Below are 16,444 nucleotides of genomic sequence, written 5' to 3'. Positions count from 1 at the left end.
TTTTTAAGAGCACATAGAGCTATTTCTAAAGGGAGCAGTGATCATTTAATCTGAATGATTAGTTTTCATAAACAAAAGGTAACTTGTCATAAAACCCACCGTGTTGTTTTTTTCAAAAATGTTCTAAAGTAATTTTAGGTTGAAAATGTAAAATCAAAATAATTGTTTTATGTTTCCTTTCCTTATATATTAAAAAGTTTTAAACTAGTAATTTTGAAAAAAGGAAAAGGGAAGGAATTAATGTTTGGATCAAGTACCCTGCATAGAACCTTTAAAAATTTAATAAAATAAAGTATAATTGGAAGGTCAAGTACGGCCTTCACAGAGGTGTCGGAGAGTGACCCAGGAGTAAAGCGTTTTACGGATCCAATCCCCCTTAGTTTTCTGACAAACTAAATACAGTATTTATGAGGAGAATCAATACTGCCTAGTACTTGGGATGCAGTGAGCTTTTAAGACTCATTCTTTTGCCATAGATAGCCTCAGAATGAAGTGGAGTGTTGTTTGTTTTTAGTTAGTAGTATGTGTGTTTTTTATTCACATATTGTCAGATTGTCACTGTAGAGAAAAAAATTACAACCATCTGAGTCCTCTATTTCTGATAAGAATGAATGTTCTTTGGCTTTGGAGAAGGCATCCCAGTTTGGTTTAAATATTCAGACTAATTTCCCCCCAGAATTACCTCTGGCCCCTTCCTTTTCCGGGGCCCCGGCATCCTGTTCTCACCAGGCTTGCTGTCTGCCCTGGATGAGTAATCGGCATGGCACCTGGTGCACTCAGGCAGGACTCGTCATACCTAGTTATGTCTGCACACCTGATGTTTTATTAACCAGTATTGATTTTTTTACCCAGGGGACTTTTTTCTTCTTGGAAAAAGGCAACCTTGCAGGAGTGAAAGGCATCGCAGGGGATGAATTTCTAATGAACCCCTTCTTTCCCTTTTTGTGACTCCTCTTTAATGTACCTTCATATTTTAAGTGCCTGAACTGAAATTTCATTTTAAGCAATTCCATTTTGGTAAATCTTTTAAAATCATGACTTTCTGTAAGGTTATTTTTTTAAAGATTGTGCTGCTTGACTGAAATGCTTAGTAGTGCCTGTAAATTTGAACATTTCATTAAAGGTTGCAATGAAGCATGCTCGTATGCAGTGAAAAACAGAAAATTTGGAACTATTTGAGTAATGTGTAAAGAAATAGAAGGGAAGAAAAATCTCATGTTATATTTCAGGTAGTGCTAAAGTTTCTTCTGGTTTGTTGAAGGGTTAGTTTTTCAAAGCATTAAAAGAATAGTCGGAGTTATGAACTAGTTTCATATCATAAAATAATATGTAGCTCAGCAATTATTTTGTGACAAAAGGGTTTTTTTTGCATTAGAATATAAATGTTTACTCTCAATATTATACATTAACTTTTATAGAGACAATTTGATGCTAACCGATACGTAAGGACATCTGAATCTTTTCATCTCTTGATATATGGCATGGATTTTCTTCTCTAAATAATATTTTGTTGTGTATATATATGTTGAACTTAAATGATAGCACACATTTACACATTTGCTGCAAATTAAAGCAAGTTGCTAAATCATCCCCGTGTGACTTTGAGTTCAGCCCCAGGTTGGTCGTGCTTTCCCAGCTGCATTGTAATTTGCTGCCTGCGTCCATGGGGCATTGTGTACAGAGCGCACACCCCCTCAGCTGTCAGTAGATGGGGGTCCTCACGCGTCATTTGGCCAGCTCGCTGCACTATCACAGTAAGGAGGGCCCTGTCCTGTTCCTTCCCTGAAGCTGGAAATGCGTCTTCTCCAAGGAATGCATGTCCTCCAAGGCATCGCAGAGCACTTAATGCATTAGGACTCTCGACTTTGAAAACGGTTTTATTCCTAATTGTGTGTTAATGGTACATTGACAAACTGACCCCTCTGTTCTTCTTACAGTTTTTGGCACTGGGCACACACTATGGCAAGGTGTATTTACTTGATATCCAAGGGAACATCACTCAGAAGTTTGATGTAGTAAGTATACAGTATAAAATAATGTATGAGCTAAATTTCATGCAAAAATTTGTGCTTTAGAGTATTAGTTTTAGCAATTTGTTTTAATAGCATAAAGGATCTTTATCAATTAAATCAGTGCTAAGAGTGTAGCTGAACTTTATAGTATGTGCTACAATTTTTTAAAGGTGAACTTATAAAGAAAGATGTCTATATATACATTATATATTTTGACTGGGAATCTTATATGTACAAACTTCACTTAAAAATCTATTGGTTAAAATTCATTGAACTGCAGTTCTTTGGTTAATTATAGTCATCCATTTGGCTTTAAATGGAGCCTTTAAATATACTCCTGTAGGTGTCCTTTTTAAATTATAACAGTGTAGAATGTCTAGGTGAAATGGTATTAAAAGAAAAAAACTTATTAGTGAATAATAGTGCTAATTTATACACTCAATTTGTGGATTCCTTAAAATGTGAACCCTCTCATTTGGTCACCGTGACACCTGTAACTACATGACCCATCACCTTGTCCAGATGCCAAATATAATTGAAAATTGATTGATCACCTTGCTGATTTAATTTCTCTCTTCTAAATATACAAAGCTAATATTTTATGTGAATTATATTGATTGAAAGTTAAGATCCAGGCTTTTTAATTTTTTAATTGTGGTTTACAATCATTGAGGAGGAAGGAAATATTGAATTTGAAGCTTGATTTTGGTATTTAAGATGTACCTGGAAAGTACCAAGGGCATCTGTAGTTGTGTGAATGTGAACATCTGGTGTGAATAAGTTGATCATTTTGGGGGGCAGATAATACTTTTTTGGAGAAAAGCATCAGTACTTGTTGAAAGATCCATCATAAGGTATTAGTGTGGCTTATAAAGGAGACCGTAGTTTCTAAAGCTGACATTATATATGAAAATAAAAGGGTTGCTTTATTTTGCTTAGAAAAAACGGGACCACTGAGTGGAGACAGAATCTCTGAAATAGTTCAGAAAGGGAAAATTATGTTCTCTAATCGTACTGATACATCAGAAAAATTGTGGGTTCTTGTTTTGCTTTCGCATCCCTTTCAGGCAAGAGGAATATACCTCCCTCATCTACCTCCTGGACACTGATACCCATCTTGATGACTTAAGCATTTGGCCTTTCAGTTGCCATCCATTAAAACGTGGAGCTTGTGCTGGGCAGAGCTCTTTTTTGTGGTGTTGTTACTCATATCTCTTCACCTTTTAAAAAAAACTTGCCTGTATGATCTCTTAAATTTGTATTGCTCCAGTATAATGATTCTGTGACACTCTGCATCTAAGTCTTTTGAATATTGTATAGCAGAGTCAGTGTTTAATTGCTACGGCTCACGGGACATATCCTGCTGCTTCCATTTCCAAAAGAAAAACCAAGAAAAACACTGTAGGAGTTTATCATGTGTTTTTCCTCTCATTTATTTATTCTGTCAGTCCTTGTGTCTGCTCCGTAGACACCTTCAGTTATATCTTCTCTGATGTCCATTTTGTGTCAAGTATGTCTTACGTCTTTTCTCAGGTAATTTATGGTATCACCCCTAAATTTGCCCACACTTTTTATTTTAGTCCTGCTATGTGACATCTTTAAAAATTAAGTTCTCTTATAATTAAGAGCTTTGCACTCTTTATTTTAGTAGGAGAGGAAGATGGTTGGGTGGTGTTTTTGTTTGTTTCCCTTACTCAAGAACATGATAGACTGCTGCAGAAAAGTGTGTCGTGAGGCCCTGGCTTCTTTATGATTATAACCATAATATTAGATATATGATTTTCAGTGACAAGTTTTAGATTGTCATTATGTTTTGAAAGGAGCCTTAATCTTTAGCTTCTCATCTCTGGTCAGAGTTTTTACCTTTATTGTTTTATTTTCCTGTTTTTTATGTTGTAGTTCCTTTGGGGACTCTGTATTAGTCCTCTTAAAAAAGGATTCTTTCTATTCTAAAAACAATGCTATGACTTGAATTTGCTAATTTCCATTGACTGTAACAATTGCCATATTTAATCAAGAACTTTTTTCTTCATTAGAAACACAGTGAGAATTAAACAAGTATTAGAAAAAAAATAATGAATAAACACCCCTGACTTTAGTTTTCACTTCTAGGTGTAAATAATTTAAACAAAATAAAATTCGATAAAGTAATAATACTGTATATTTGCATAACATTTTTTATCTCCCAAGAAATATCTCTTCATCTCATTCATGGCATTTGTAGTTTTGATTCCAGTAGTAATAGTCATGAAGCAATAGTCTAAATCCTAATCAGTCAGTAGGGTTTTGTTTGGCAGAGGGTGAAGGCATCGAGGAATCTCTGTTTTAAGAAGGTTTCCAGATGATTTTTGAAAAGACTGACCATGCCAAGTGTTGGTGAGGATATGGACAGCGTGGAACGCTTACACTGCTGGTGGAAATGTAAAATGGTATAACCACTTTGCAAAATAGTTTAGCAATTTTTAAAAACATTCCGCATACACCTACCATATTATCCAGCCATTCCACCCTTAGAAAATGGAAGGATATGCTCATACAAAAACTTGTACATGAGTGTTCATACCAGTTTTATTTATTATAGCCCCACAATGGAAACAATCTATATGCCCATCTATAGATGAATGAATAAACAAAATATTATATCCATAGCATGGCATTCTACTCATCAATAAAAAGGTTTATATACAGTTCTAAAAAACACAAACATCTGTAATGGCAGAGTGCAGATCAGTGGTTGCCTGGAGACGGGCGGACGATGGCGTGGGAGGGTTATAAAGTGCGTGAGACTTTCAGTGCTTAAAGGAGTGTGGCAACGTTCCCACATATGAGGTGTGATCAAACAGTACTGTGAATGTTTTAATATAAATAAAATTTATTACAGTAAAAGACACATTGCCATCAATCCCCCTCAAAATACTCCCCCTCGCTTCAAACACACTTATCCCATCGTTCTTGCCACTTTCTGAAGCAGTTCTGGAAGTCTTCTTTTGTGAGTGTCTTTAGTGGCACTGTCATGGCTGCCTCAATGTCCTCAATCATTTTGACTTTGGGGAAGAGCCAGAAGTCACATGGTGCCAGATCCAGTGATAAGGTGGATGAGGACACACCGTAATGTTTTTATTTGACAGAAATTGCCATATACCAAAAGCGATGCGTGACACGGAGCGTTGTCATGATGGAGGATGATTTACACCACACTTTAAAACACACCTTCTCTCAACCATAGCTCACACCTGACTGACTGCACCGAACAAGTTGAAACTAGTCACACACTGTTACTAAGGTTTGAGCGCCGCTTCCCGTATTGAAGGTCCCTGCCTTTCCATTGGATGGCACTTGGAAACAGCAGCATTCACTGTATTTTGTGATCACGATGGAGAGGCTCCGTGTCACCCATTGCTTCTGGTACAGCAATTTCTGTCAAATAAAAACATTACGGTATGTAATTATCCACCTTATTCACGGGGTATGGTACCGTACAACTTCCGGCTCTTCCCCAAAATCAAAATCACCATGAAAGTTAAACATTTTGAATAGATTCAGGGTATTGAGGCAGCCACGACAGCGCAACTAAAGGCATTTATGAAGAGGACTTCCAAACTGCTTCAGAAAGTGGCAAGAACAATGGGATAAGTGTGTTCGAAGCTAGGGGTGTATTTTGAGGGGGATTAATGACAATGTGTCTTTAACTGTAATTATTTTTTTTAATGTAAACATTCACTGTACTTTTTGATCACACCTCATATGTCAGAACTTACTAAATTTACAACTTAAATATCTGCAGTTTATTGTATGTCAATTATATGTCAATAAAGCTGTTAAAAACAAAAACAAAGAAAAGACCAGCTACAGAAAATGGAATAATGTGTTCTAAGAGGTCATGTTTACACATCCAAATACTTATGTTATTTGCATGTGTGTAACTCCAAACTATTGGCTATTCTTAAGGTGCTTGACATTATATTAATAAATCTAGATTATCTAGTTACTGGCTCTTTGGGCCTTTTTGTTTATTAGTTTCAGGTGTACAAAACAGTGTAATAGACATTTATACCCCTTACAAAGTAATAAGCCCCTCCCCCAATCTACTACCCCTCTGACAACATATATAGCTCTTACAGTTCCACTGACTATTATTCCCTATGCTGTACTCCATAACTCATGACCATATATATACACACATATATATATACATATATATACATATATATATAAAATTATAGTTGACATTCAATATTATTCAGCTTCATCTTCAGGTATATAGTGCAGCAGTCAGGCATCTACACTGTATATGAAATGCTCTCCCTAATAAGACAAGTGCCCATCTGACACCCTACAAAAACTTTACAACATTATTACTTATATTCCTCAAACTGACTTTCATATCCCCCAATATTGTAGTTACCAATTTGTGCTTTCTAATGTCCTCTTCTCCCTCATCCCCCCACCATTTACCGTGTTTCCCCAAAAATAAGACCTAGCCGGACAATCAGCTCTACTGCGTCTTTTGGAGCAAAAATTAATATAAGACCGAGTATTATACCTGATTATTATATTATATTATACCTGATTATTATATGATATATGATATGATATGATATGATATGATATGATATGATATGATATGATATTACATAAGACTGGGTCTTAATAGTAAACTAATACCGGGTTTTGCTCCAAAAGATGCGTTAGAGCTGATTGCCAGGCTAGGTCTTATTTTTGGGGAAACACGGTAGCACCTGTCAGTTTTTCCTCTATTGTCTTTCAGACTGCTTCTGTTTCCTTTGCTCATTTATTCAGTTCTTTAGATTCCACATATAAGGGAGATCCTATGGTATTTATCTTTCTCCAATTGACTTATTTCACTTAGCATAATGTTCTCTAGGTCTATCCATATCATTGCAAATTGCTTGGCCTTTCTTTCAGCTGTGAATCAAAAGAAAAAATCTGTCATTAAAAATTGTTTTGTTTAATATTTTCCTTGTTTCTGACCAATGAGATATGGTTGGAGAAAATACCAAAAGTTTAGCTTACATGAGAAGTGAAAGAATTTTACAAATATTAATATCTTTTTCCTAATTTGGTTCTGTATTGGCATAAGTAATATGGGTTCAGTATTGTGTATCTCTTTTGGGGGGAGCTCCACATTCTGTTGAAATGATATAGTGACTGAGAGTGGAGTAACTGGATAGGTAAGGATTTGTTTCAGTTTTCTGAATAGCATGGTTACTCTGTGTCGGGTAGGAAAATGGGCTTGTTTGAAATAATGGAATGTGCAGATTTTGTGCTAAATATCTTGTTTAGGTACATCTGCATAGTTAGCAGAAAGTCTACCAGAATTGTGTTAGATTTTCTAGAAGAGTTTCATCTCAAAGGGAGAAAATTAAATGCCCTGTGAGGTAGTCTAAAAATTTAATTCCATTTTACTTTAGTGGGGAAAAAAATGAACATATTAGGGCACTTTGGTTGCTCAGTGACAAAAATTCACTAAGGCAGGTAACCAACAGTAGGATTTACTGGTTCTTGTTGCAAGTCAAGGTGAGGTGGGGCTTCAGGGCTCAGACAGTGTCTTAGAGTCCCCATCTCTGGGGTAGGCTCTTTTCATCAGGGAGGCATAATTGTCAGCCCACAGTCCGAGACTGATGGCACAGCACTGTAATCCTCAAAAACATGAAAGGATTCTTTCAGTAACTGTCCAAAACCTGTTAGGAGGGTTTGGGGGACGTACTTCCACCTGAAGCAGTTGCTGTAGGTCCTGTGACAGGAAGCTCTGGCCAGGCTTGAGCTAGGAGTGGGAATTAGGGGAACGGGGTGCCTCACTCTAATCTTACAGAATCAGTTTTTTTAAGAAGCATGTCTGTTCCTGCCTGGAGCTGTCCGGGAGCCACCTTTCCAGTGCCCTGTACATTTAATGAATGATGCTAAATCCAGGTGTGATGCTGGCATGGACATCCTCGGGTGGGCTGGGGAACCTTGTGACTGATTATTTCCTTTGAACAAATCCTTCGAGGTGAAACCACTACGTCGGTCAGACGCTATGAACATGTGTAAGGTTTTGCTGCAGATTGCTGCATTTCACTGCACTCTAGGTTGAATCGAATTATATACCCACCCGCACTGTGGGACTGTCACTGTATTTTGTCACCAGCATTGGCTGTTACCATGCAATAATTCTTTGCCACTTAGATTTCTAGAAAATGGGAATTGATTGATTTAGTTAATATCTTTCTGACTACTAATGAGGCTATTTACTCTTTTGAGAATTGTTAATTCATATACTTTGTCAGTATATGTGTAAAGTTCTACATTGATCTGGAATTAAAGAGTTGATTGTTTACAAACAAAAATACAACATTGATCAGGGTGGCTCATGTAATGGTTCAAAATCAGAAGTCGCCAGCAAGTCAAATATGACACTTGCAAATGATCTTTCTATTACTAAATGAAACACTGATGGTTTACTTTAGGACAGCATCCATTTCACTCTAAATTCATACTTTAAGTCTGAGCATAATTGTTTCTCTTTGTTCGCTTGTTTGGATTCTTTGAGTTCTATAAAAGCTGTAAAATCATAAGGCATTTGTAGAAAATTTTAACAGTGTATGTATTTTTGTTAAAATATTAATTCTAAATGAACTCTTACAGATAGGTAAGGAAAACACAACCCAGAAAGAAACTGGGCAAACAGTATGGAGAACCTCAAAATTTTTGTCTCCAGTAACCACGTACAAAGATGCTCAATGTCTCTAGTAATTGTAGAATAATCAGGGAAATGTGAAACTTCACACCCATTAATTTGGCAAAACTTTTAAAATTCTGATCAGTACCAGATACCAGACAGTGGTGGGCAGGGGAATTGGGACTCTGCTCCCCTGGCAGGTGCGGGGGTCATGGAGAGTCTGCACACATCTCCTTGTTCCAAGAGTGGCACCTGTCGTCTGGTGTCTGTAGTTTATCTTTTTTTTTCTTTTTTTTAAATTTATTGGGGTGACAATTGTTAGTAAAATTACATAGATTTCAGGTGTACAATTCTGTATTACATCATCTATAAATCCCATTGCGTGTTCACCACCCAGAGTCAGTTCTCCTTCCATCACCGTATATTTGATCCCCCTTACCCTCATCTCCCACCCCCCAAACCCCCTTACCCTCTGGTAACCACTAAACTATTGTCTGTGTCTATAGGTTTCTGTTTCTCATTTGTTTGTCTTGTTCTTTTGTTGTTTTTGGTTTATATACCACACATCAGTGAAATCACATGGTTCTCTGCTTTTTCTGTCTGACTTATTTCGCTTAGCATAATACTCTCAAGATCCCTCCATGTTGTCACAAATGTTCCAGTATCATCTTTTCTTACCGCCGAATAGTATTCCATTGTGTATATATATACCACAACTTCTTTATCCATTCATCAATCAAAGGACATTTTGGTTGTTTCCTTGTCTGGCCACCATAAATAAAGCTGCAATGAGCATTGGAGCACATGTGTCTTTATGTATAAATGTTTTCAGATTTTTTGGGTAGATACCCAGGAGAGGGATTGCTGGGTCATATGGCAATTCTATTCGTAATTTTTGGAGGAACCTCCACACTGCCTTCCATAATGGCTGCACCAGTCTGCATTCCCACCAACAGTGTATGAGGGTTCCTTTTTCTCCACAGCCTCTCCAACATTTGTTACTATTTGTCTTGTTGATGGTAGCCATTCTGACTGGGGTGAGGTGATATCTCATTGTTGTTTTGATTTGCATTTCTCTGATGATTAGTGATGTTGAGCATTTTTTCATATGTCTGTTTGCCGTTTGTATGTCCTCTTTGGAGAAATGTCTCTTCAAGTCCTCTGCCCATTTTTCAATTGGGTTGTTTGTTTTTTTGTTGTTGAGTTGCATGAGTTCCTTGTATATTTTGGATATTAGCCCCTTATCGGAGGCTCCGTTTGCAAAAATCTTCTCCCATTCAGTTGGTTGCCTCTTTATTTTGTCGATGGTTTCTTTTGCTGCGCAAAAGCTTTTAAGTTTCATATAGTCCCATTCATTTATTCTAGCTTTTACTTCCCTTGCCTTTGGAGTCAAATTCATAAAATGCTCTTTGAACCCAAGGTCCATAAGTTTAGTACCTATGTTTTCTTCTATGCAGTTTATTGTGTCAGGTCTTATGCTTAAGTCTTTGAAACATTTTGAATTAATTTTGGTACATGGTGACAAACAGCAGTGCAGTTTCATTCTTTTGCACGTGGCTATCCAATTCTCCCAGCACCATTTATTGAGGAGGCTGTCTTTCCTCCATTGTATGTTTTTAGCTTCTTTGTCAAAAATTATTGTCCATATTTATGTGGTTTTATTTCTGGGTTCCTGTGGTTTATCTTTGAATTCCTCATTTGTGGTATTTTCAGAAATTTTTTTTTCCTTTTTTAATTTGAATGCAGTAAATATATGTCAGTTTTCTCATTTGTGGTTTCTGTTTTTTAGATATCTTCCTATATTTCCATCGAAAAGTTTTAAAGTTTTGCTTTTTACATTTAAGTCTTTACTCTTCCTCCAGAAAGTCATTACTGTATGGTGAGGAGAAGGATTTGTTCCTTGATGTCATGATGGAGTCGGAAGTTCTTGCTTTGCCAGGAAAAGAACTGCACAAACATTTGCAACCCCCTGAACCTACTGATTTCCTGTTTTCTTTCTTTAGCCCTACTAGGCCATGGTTTGGTTGCATTCCTGTAAATCCAGCTACCCCAGAATGGATGTAGAAAGAGAAGCGCTGAGGGATGACTGGCGTTGAAGACTGACATGCCCATTAGCAGGGTGGCTGCTGGGTCCTGGAGGTGGCAGGCTGTGGTCTTGAGGCGGTTGTTGGGTAGTGTGGCTCCCTGGCTGTGTGCCAGGCTCAGGGCCAGACCTCTGCACCACCTGCATTAGTTTAACCTCTCTCCTCACTTTCTTTCTCTATAAAATGTAGAGCATAGTCCCACTCGTGATGAAGAGGACTATTTTGAGGATTATTTGAGATACACACGTGAAATATGTATTACCAGGCTCAGTGAATGTCAGCCGTTATGAGGACTGGGATTCATGCAGGAGCCTGATGACAGGCCTTGGGGGCACTTCCTGAAAGAGCTGCACTTTTTCAATCCATTGATGTGGTTGGCTTTAACAATGTTCATTGTATATCGGACAGGCAAACCTGGAAGTGGGGAGCGAGGGAGGCAGGAAGGAAAAAGAAGGGAAGAAGAAAGAGAAACTTCCTCCGCACACCCATTCTCGCATACTGATTTTGCCACCCTCTCCTTCAGATCCTTGGTTCATTTGGGGAGTGGGTCTCTATTATCACATTGCACATAGGGGTTTATTTCTTTGGTATTTTAAGAACATGCTTACTTACTTGTCTCTGTGAAATGGACCCAGTACAGGTCTAGTGACTTGACTCCAGGAATTTCTTTTGAGTGTAGAGACATTCCAGCTTGGTTTACAAGATGCTTCTTTTGAGAACTGTTGGGAGATGACAGTCTACTTGGGAAATGACTTAATGGGGAATTAATAAAGCACTGTTTTTGCACCGGAGAGCGTTATACCAATAATTTCTGTGGTGAAGGTACCACTGAATTTGTGATGTTTTAAATGGTCTTTCTTCACCTTATGTCTGAAAAATAAGTTAGGCATTTTGTATTTGATTTATAACTCAGTTATTTAAAGTGTTTGTATTGTACTTTTTAGAGAAGGATTTTTTTTCCAACCGGTGAAAACACAAAGGCTTTACTTTCTTAGATGTTTTTAGATGATAGAATGCATTAGTATTGCTGCTGCTATTAAGTTATAAATAAAAGTGAGATAAAATAAGTAGAATGTTTTTACTCCTAAACAGATTTTTCCTTTATCATTGGCGGTATCATTAACTTGCATGTTGAGAAAGTGAGCAAGGGAGTCTGTGGGCTCCGCTCTGATGTTCACGTAGCTGTGCCGTCAGCAGAGGTGCACCATGTTTGGCTTTCTGGAGCTGAAGGTTTTCGTCCTCCAAGGTGTAGCACAGCAGGTGCTTAGAACTCCCAATCTAAGGGTAGCTGTTTAAGACTTACTGTTGGAGAATAGTAATATGCTTATCATTGCTGTCCTAGCTACATGATTTCAGGGGCGACAGTCCTATTTCTATTGCATTAACTCGTATAGAAAAAATTTACTATACACTCTAGGGAAAACAATTTGATTTCTGGAGCTGTAGTGTTAGAACCCTGTAGTTTAGGCATCTGGGTGACGTGGCCAGCTGCAGAAGACACCTCGTTCACTGGCCACCTCTCAGCCCTGCTTAGTTGTTATGAAGACATCAATGTTTATTTCTATGCTCAGTTATTATTTGAAGTAGACAAGTTGGGTCGTATGACGCGTGGCAGCATCTTTGTCGGTAATTGCTGTGGGTTCTGACTGCACCTTCTCTGCCGAGTCCTTCCTGGCTCCCAGGCTGACAGCACTGAACTGCTCCAACAAGGTGCTACCTTTTAATTAGACTGTGTATCTTTGCTAGGTCCTTGTTTCTTCATCAGTGGGGTCTAGTGGGCCAAAGTAAAGTTGTGTTTTTAGTCGAAATACTGTACCCTAATTGCAAAGATGAGGCGTGTATAGACTCCTGATGAACCTCATCTTTTCAGAGAGCCCCATTCTCTCCTTCTCCTGTGTTAACATCCGTCTCTGTGATGTTTATATTCTCTGTGACATGCCTCCGTTATTCCCTAAATTCCCTCGATTCTTCTCTTAGTTCATTCTCTCTCACTCATTTTTTATTTTTATTTTTAATTTTTATATTGCCACCCCCTCGTTCAAGTCTTTGTGAACTCTCACCTGGGTTTATTGCAGTGGAACCCGGCTGAGTCCCTGTCCTGTGTCTCTCCTAATCCTGCACAGAGCTGCCCAAGTCACCTTTCCAGGGTGTGCCAGGACTGTGGTACCCCCTGACTGCAGGCACCCGAGAGCCTCTGTGATGCCTGTGGAATAAAACAGCTCTTGTCTGAGGCCCTCAGGGCTTCCATGTCTGGGCATCTGGGCGACAGTCTCCTTCACAGGGCGGCCTACACTGTCTGCACACTTTGTCCTTTCGCTCGTGTTGCAATGTGCTTTCCAGTTTTTGCCTGTGGAAATGCCCAGTGTCCCACCCTCTTTGTGACACCTTCCTTGATGACCCCATGCAGGAGAATGTGTATTTCATATTCATTCAGTGATTGCTTTCGATTCCTTCAGCAAATGTCTGAAAGGATGTGCACGAGATGTAAAGAATAGTGAGACGCGGCCCCTGTGCTCAGGTCGAATCAGATGGGAGCTAGGCATGCAGACTGTGGTCCGTAACGTGTTAAATTCTAAAGTAGCAGCATTACGAAGTGCTGGGATCACAGGCTGTCTACAAACACTGTGAGCGCAGGCTTTCTGTGTCCGTTTTTTGTTTAATCCTCTTCATCTCATGTCGGTTTTTGGAATATTACTATTTTGTTAAATGCACTGAGTGGTAAATTTTCTTCTGCATTATTCCCTTGCAACACTCAGAGATGACCTTGCTTTCTCTCGTAACTCTGCTTTCCTTTTTCTATCACTCCTTCCTTTGTATCTTTGTTGGATACATGTATAAGCAAGAAAAATATTGACCCAATGTAACAACAAATAATTTTTATCATACTTCACACATTATATTTCACCATTTTGAAAGCTGTCAATTGTATTTCTTTTCAGGTCATTTATGGAACAAACATAAATTCTTATAACAGTGGTTTTCCAGTAAAACGGATTGTTTTGCAATGGCACTACCACCTAGCACAATGTCTGGTAGCTGGCAGGGGCTCAGCAATTTTAGTACAGTTACTAGGAAGAGAAACTCTGCTGCCTCTTTATGCTGTTGCTCAGACTTATTTACTGAGAAGTTCCTATTAAAGTTTTCCTCACCCACCTGCCACATTGTGCTGTAGCAAACCATCCCAGCGTCACACGGAGCCAACCATCTGACATGTCCACTTGCAGCTGTCAAGCAAATGGGCGTGCGAGCTATGGGGACAGTGAGCTCTGGCTCCGATGGGATATTCACCCATCTCTGCAGGCTCCTAACTGCAGGTTTGCAGCGTCCCCAGAAGGTCACTGGCCTAAATGTGGACAGTGTTTCGGTGGTTTGCAAGCCTCCTAAGGGCAGCATTTACCTGTCCACCATGAGCACCTGGCATCCGGCACAGTGCCTGGCGTATGAATAAAAGAGGAAATGTGACCAAAAGCCTGATTTTGCCTTTTGTCGAAGCAGTGTTTTAATCGGTGCCCAGGTTGTGAATAACTGGCTTGAATACATGTCGTGTGCAAGCCAGCCTCCTCCCGTTGTCCGCGGGGATGTGGCTGGCACAGGCAGAAGGTGAAGTTTAACAAAAGGAAAACAGTGCTAGGAACCAGCAGTATGCTAGCTTCTGAGGAGGGAATCCCTTCCAAATCCTCCCTGTGCTTTTAAAGATTGTAAGGATTTAGGAAAGGAACATCTGTCTAAGACTCCTGCAGGCTGAAAGGCCATCCATGTCCGTGCTTCAGCTGCGGCGGAGCCGTCCTGGCAGGTCCAGCGGTGGTATGAACGTCTGAGCCGCTGGCCAGCCAGCTGCGCGCAGGGGCCGTGGGTGTGGGGTGCAGGGGTGTGAGGGGTCAGATGAGGTTGCAGGTGGTCCTTGTAGGTTTACAACATCTAGGTCATACCCAGTGTGCTCTTACGGGGAAGTGGTTAAAACCTCTTGTTGAAGATATGTTTAAAAGTTAAAGTATTTATGAATATTTTGATGCATATCAAAGACTGATAAACCTTGCTTATAAATGCAGAAAATTTAAGCCAAAGTGTTAAACCAGTGATGACACAATGAATGGACTAAATTGTTTTGAAACAAGGTGGTTCTTATAACTTCTTTCTATTCTTCTCATTCCCCGATTATTTTTTTTTCTCTTTGATTATTTCCAAGATACTAGTTAGAGTTTGAATCAAGGACATTCATTTTCTAATTGGGTAATTTTATTTTTTGATCATTAGAATTGAAGTGAAAGTGGCTAATGAGAGATACTTAAATTAATTTTTTCCTATCGAACTGTATTCTTCTTGTGGAATATAGAATATTTATTAAGGCTCTGAGAAGGTCCACGTAGGCAGTGTACCCTGTGCTGTAAAGTAATCATTTCATATTTATCCACATTAACTTTGCAGCCTCAGGGGAAAGCTATGATGAGCCCTACAGCTGCTTGAAGCACTACAGCTGGTTTGAAATCACTCTAAGGAGAATCACCTGTAGTTCCATAGATAGTGATATTTGGGGAGTGTTTTTGAGCTCCTGTATTGGGACCATAACAGACGTCACCTCAAATAACACATGTAATTGTTTCATATTATTAAAGTAATGATATTGGTATGCTCAGTATTTTAACTAATATATACGTTATTCAATAAATGCTTTTCACTTAGAAATCAGCTTTGTTTATATCAATAGGTTAGTACTTTTTCAGAATATGCAATTTTATTTTATTTTTTCAAGCTTTATTGAGATCTAATTGACATAGAAAGTTATGTAAGTTTAAGGTGTACAATGTGATGATTTGATACACATATATTTCAAAATGCGTACCATGATAAGATTAGTTACCACATTCTTCACCTCACATAATTGCCAAGTGGGTGTTGTTATGGTTACAGGGAGAACTTGAAAGCTCTCCTCTCTTAGCATCCATCTGCAGTACGCAGCGCAGTGTTAGTAACTACAGTCTCCCTGTTCTGCCTCAGGTCCCCTGAGCTTCCTCGTCTTGGGAGTTTGTACCCTCTGACCAGCATTTCCTCGTTACCCACCCCCGGGCCCCTGCAACCCCCATTGTACTCTGTTTCTATGAGTTGAATATTTTTCTGTTCCACATAGAAGTGAGGTCATACAGTGTCTGTCTTTCTCTGTCTGACTTATTTCACTTAGCATAATGCATTCAGGGTCCATCTGTGTTGTCATCAATGGCAGGATTTCCTTCTTTTTGATGGCTAAATAATATCCATATGCTTGTATATATACACCACATTTTCTTTATCCATTCGTCAGTGGACACTTAGGTTGTTTCCATGTCTTGGCTATTGTGAATAATGTTGCAGTGAGCATGGGGGTGCAGATATCTTTTAGAAATCCTGATTTTATTTCCTTTGGGTATATACCCAGAAGAGAGATTGCTGGGTCATAAGGTAGTTCTATTTTTAATTTTTTGAGGAACCTCCATACTGTTTTCCATAATGGCTGTACCAGTTTACATTCCCACCAGCAGTGTATGAGAAGGGTTCCCTCTTCTCCATATCTTTGCCAACTTTTATCTCTTATCTTTTTCATTATAGCCATTTTAACAGGTGTGAGGTAAAGCTCACTGAGGTTTTGATATGCATTTCCCTGTGACTACTGATGTTGAACACCTTTTCATATACTT

At 38.8% G+C, this 16,444-nt stretch overlaps 1 protein-coding gene across 2 annotated transcripts in view; it reads left to right on the top strand.

The window, feature by feature from the left end:
* VPS41 (VPS41 subunit of HOPS complex) overlaps window positions 1–16,444 on the top strand; it is a 171,644-nt gene that overhangs the window by 32,565 nt on the left and 122,635 nt on the right. For both annotated transcript variants that reach the window (XM_019710243.3, XM_074340530.2), the window contains one exon: window positions 1,938–2,015. In XM_019710243.3, coding sequence (XP_019565802.1) covers window positions 1,938–2,015 — 78 coding nt within the window. The remainder of the gene's footprint in view (window positions 1–1,937; window positions 2,016–16,444) is intronic.

This window comes from Rhinolophus sinicus, chromosome 4 (assembly GCF_057876585.1).
Source record: "Rhinolophus sinicus isolate RSI-liver-muscle chromosome 4, RSI-T2T, whole genome shotgun sequence".
Taxonomy (NCBI): domain Eukaryota; kingdom Metazoa; phylum Chordata; class Mammalia; order Chiroptera; family Rhinolophidae; genus Rhinolophus; species Rhinolophus sinicus.
This window is presented reverse-complemented; position numbering and strand designations above follow the sequence as displayed.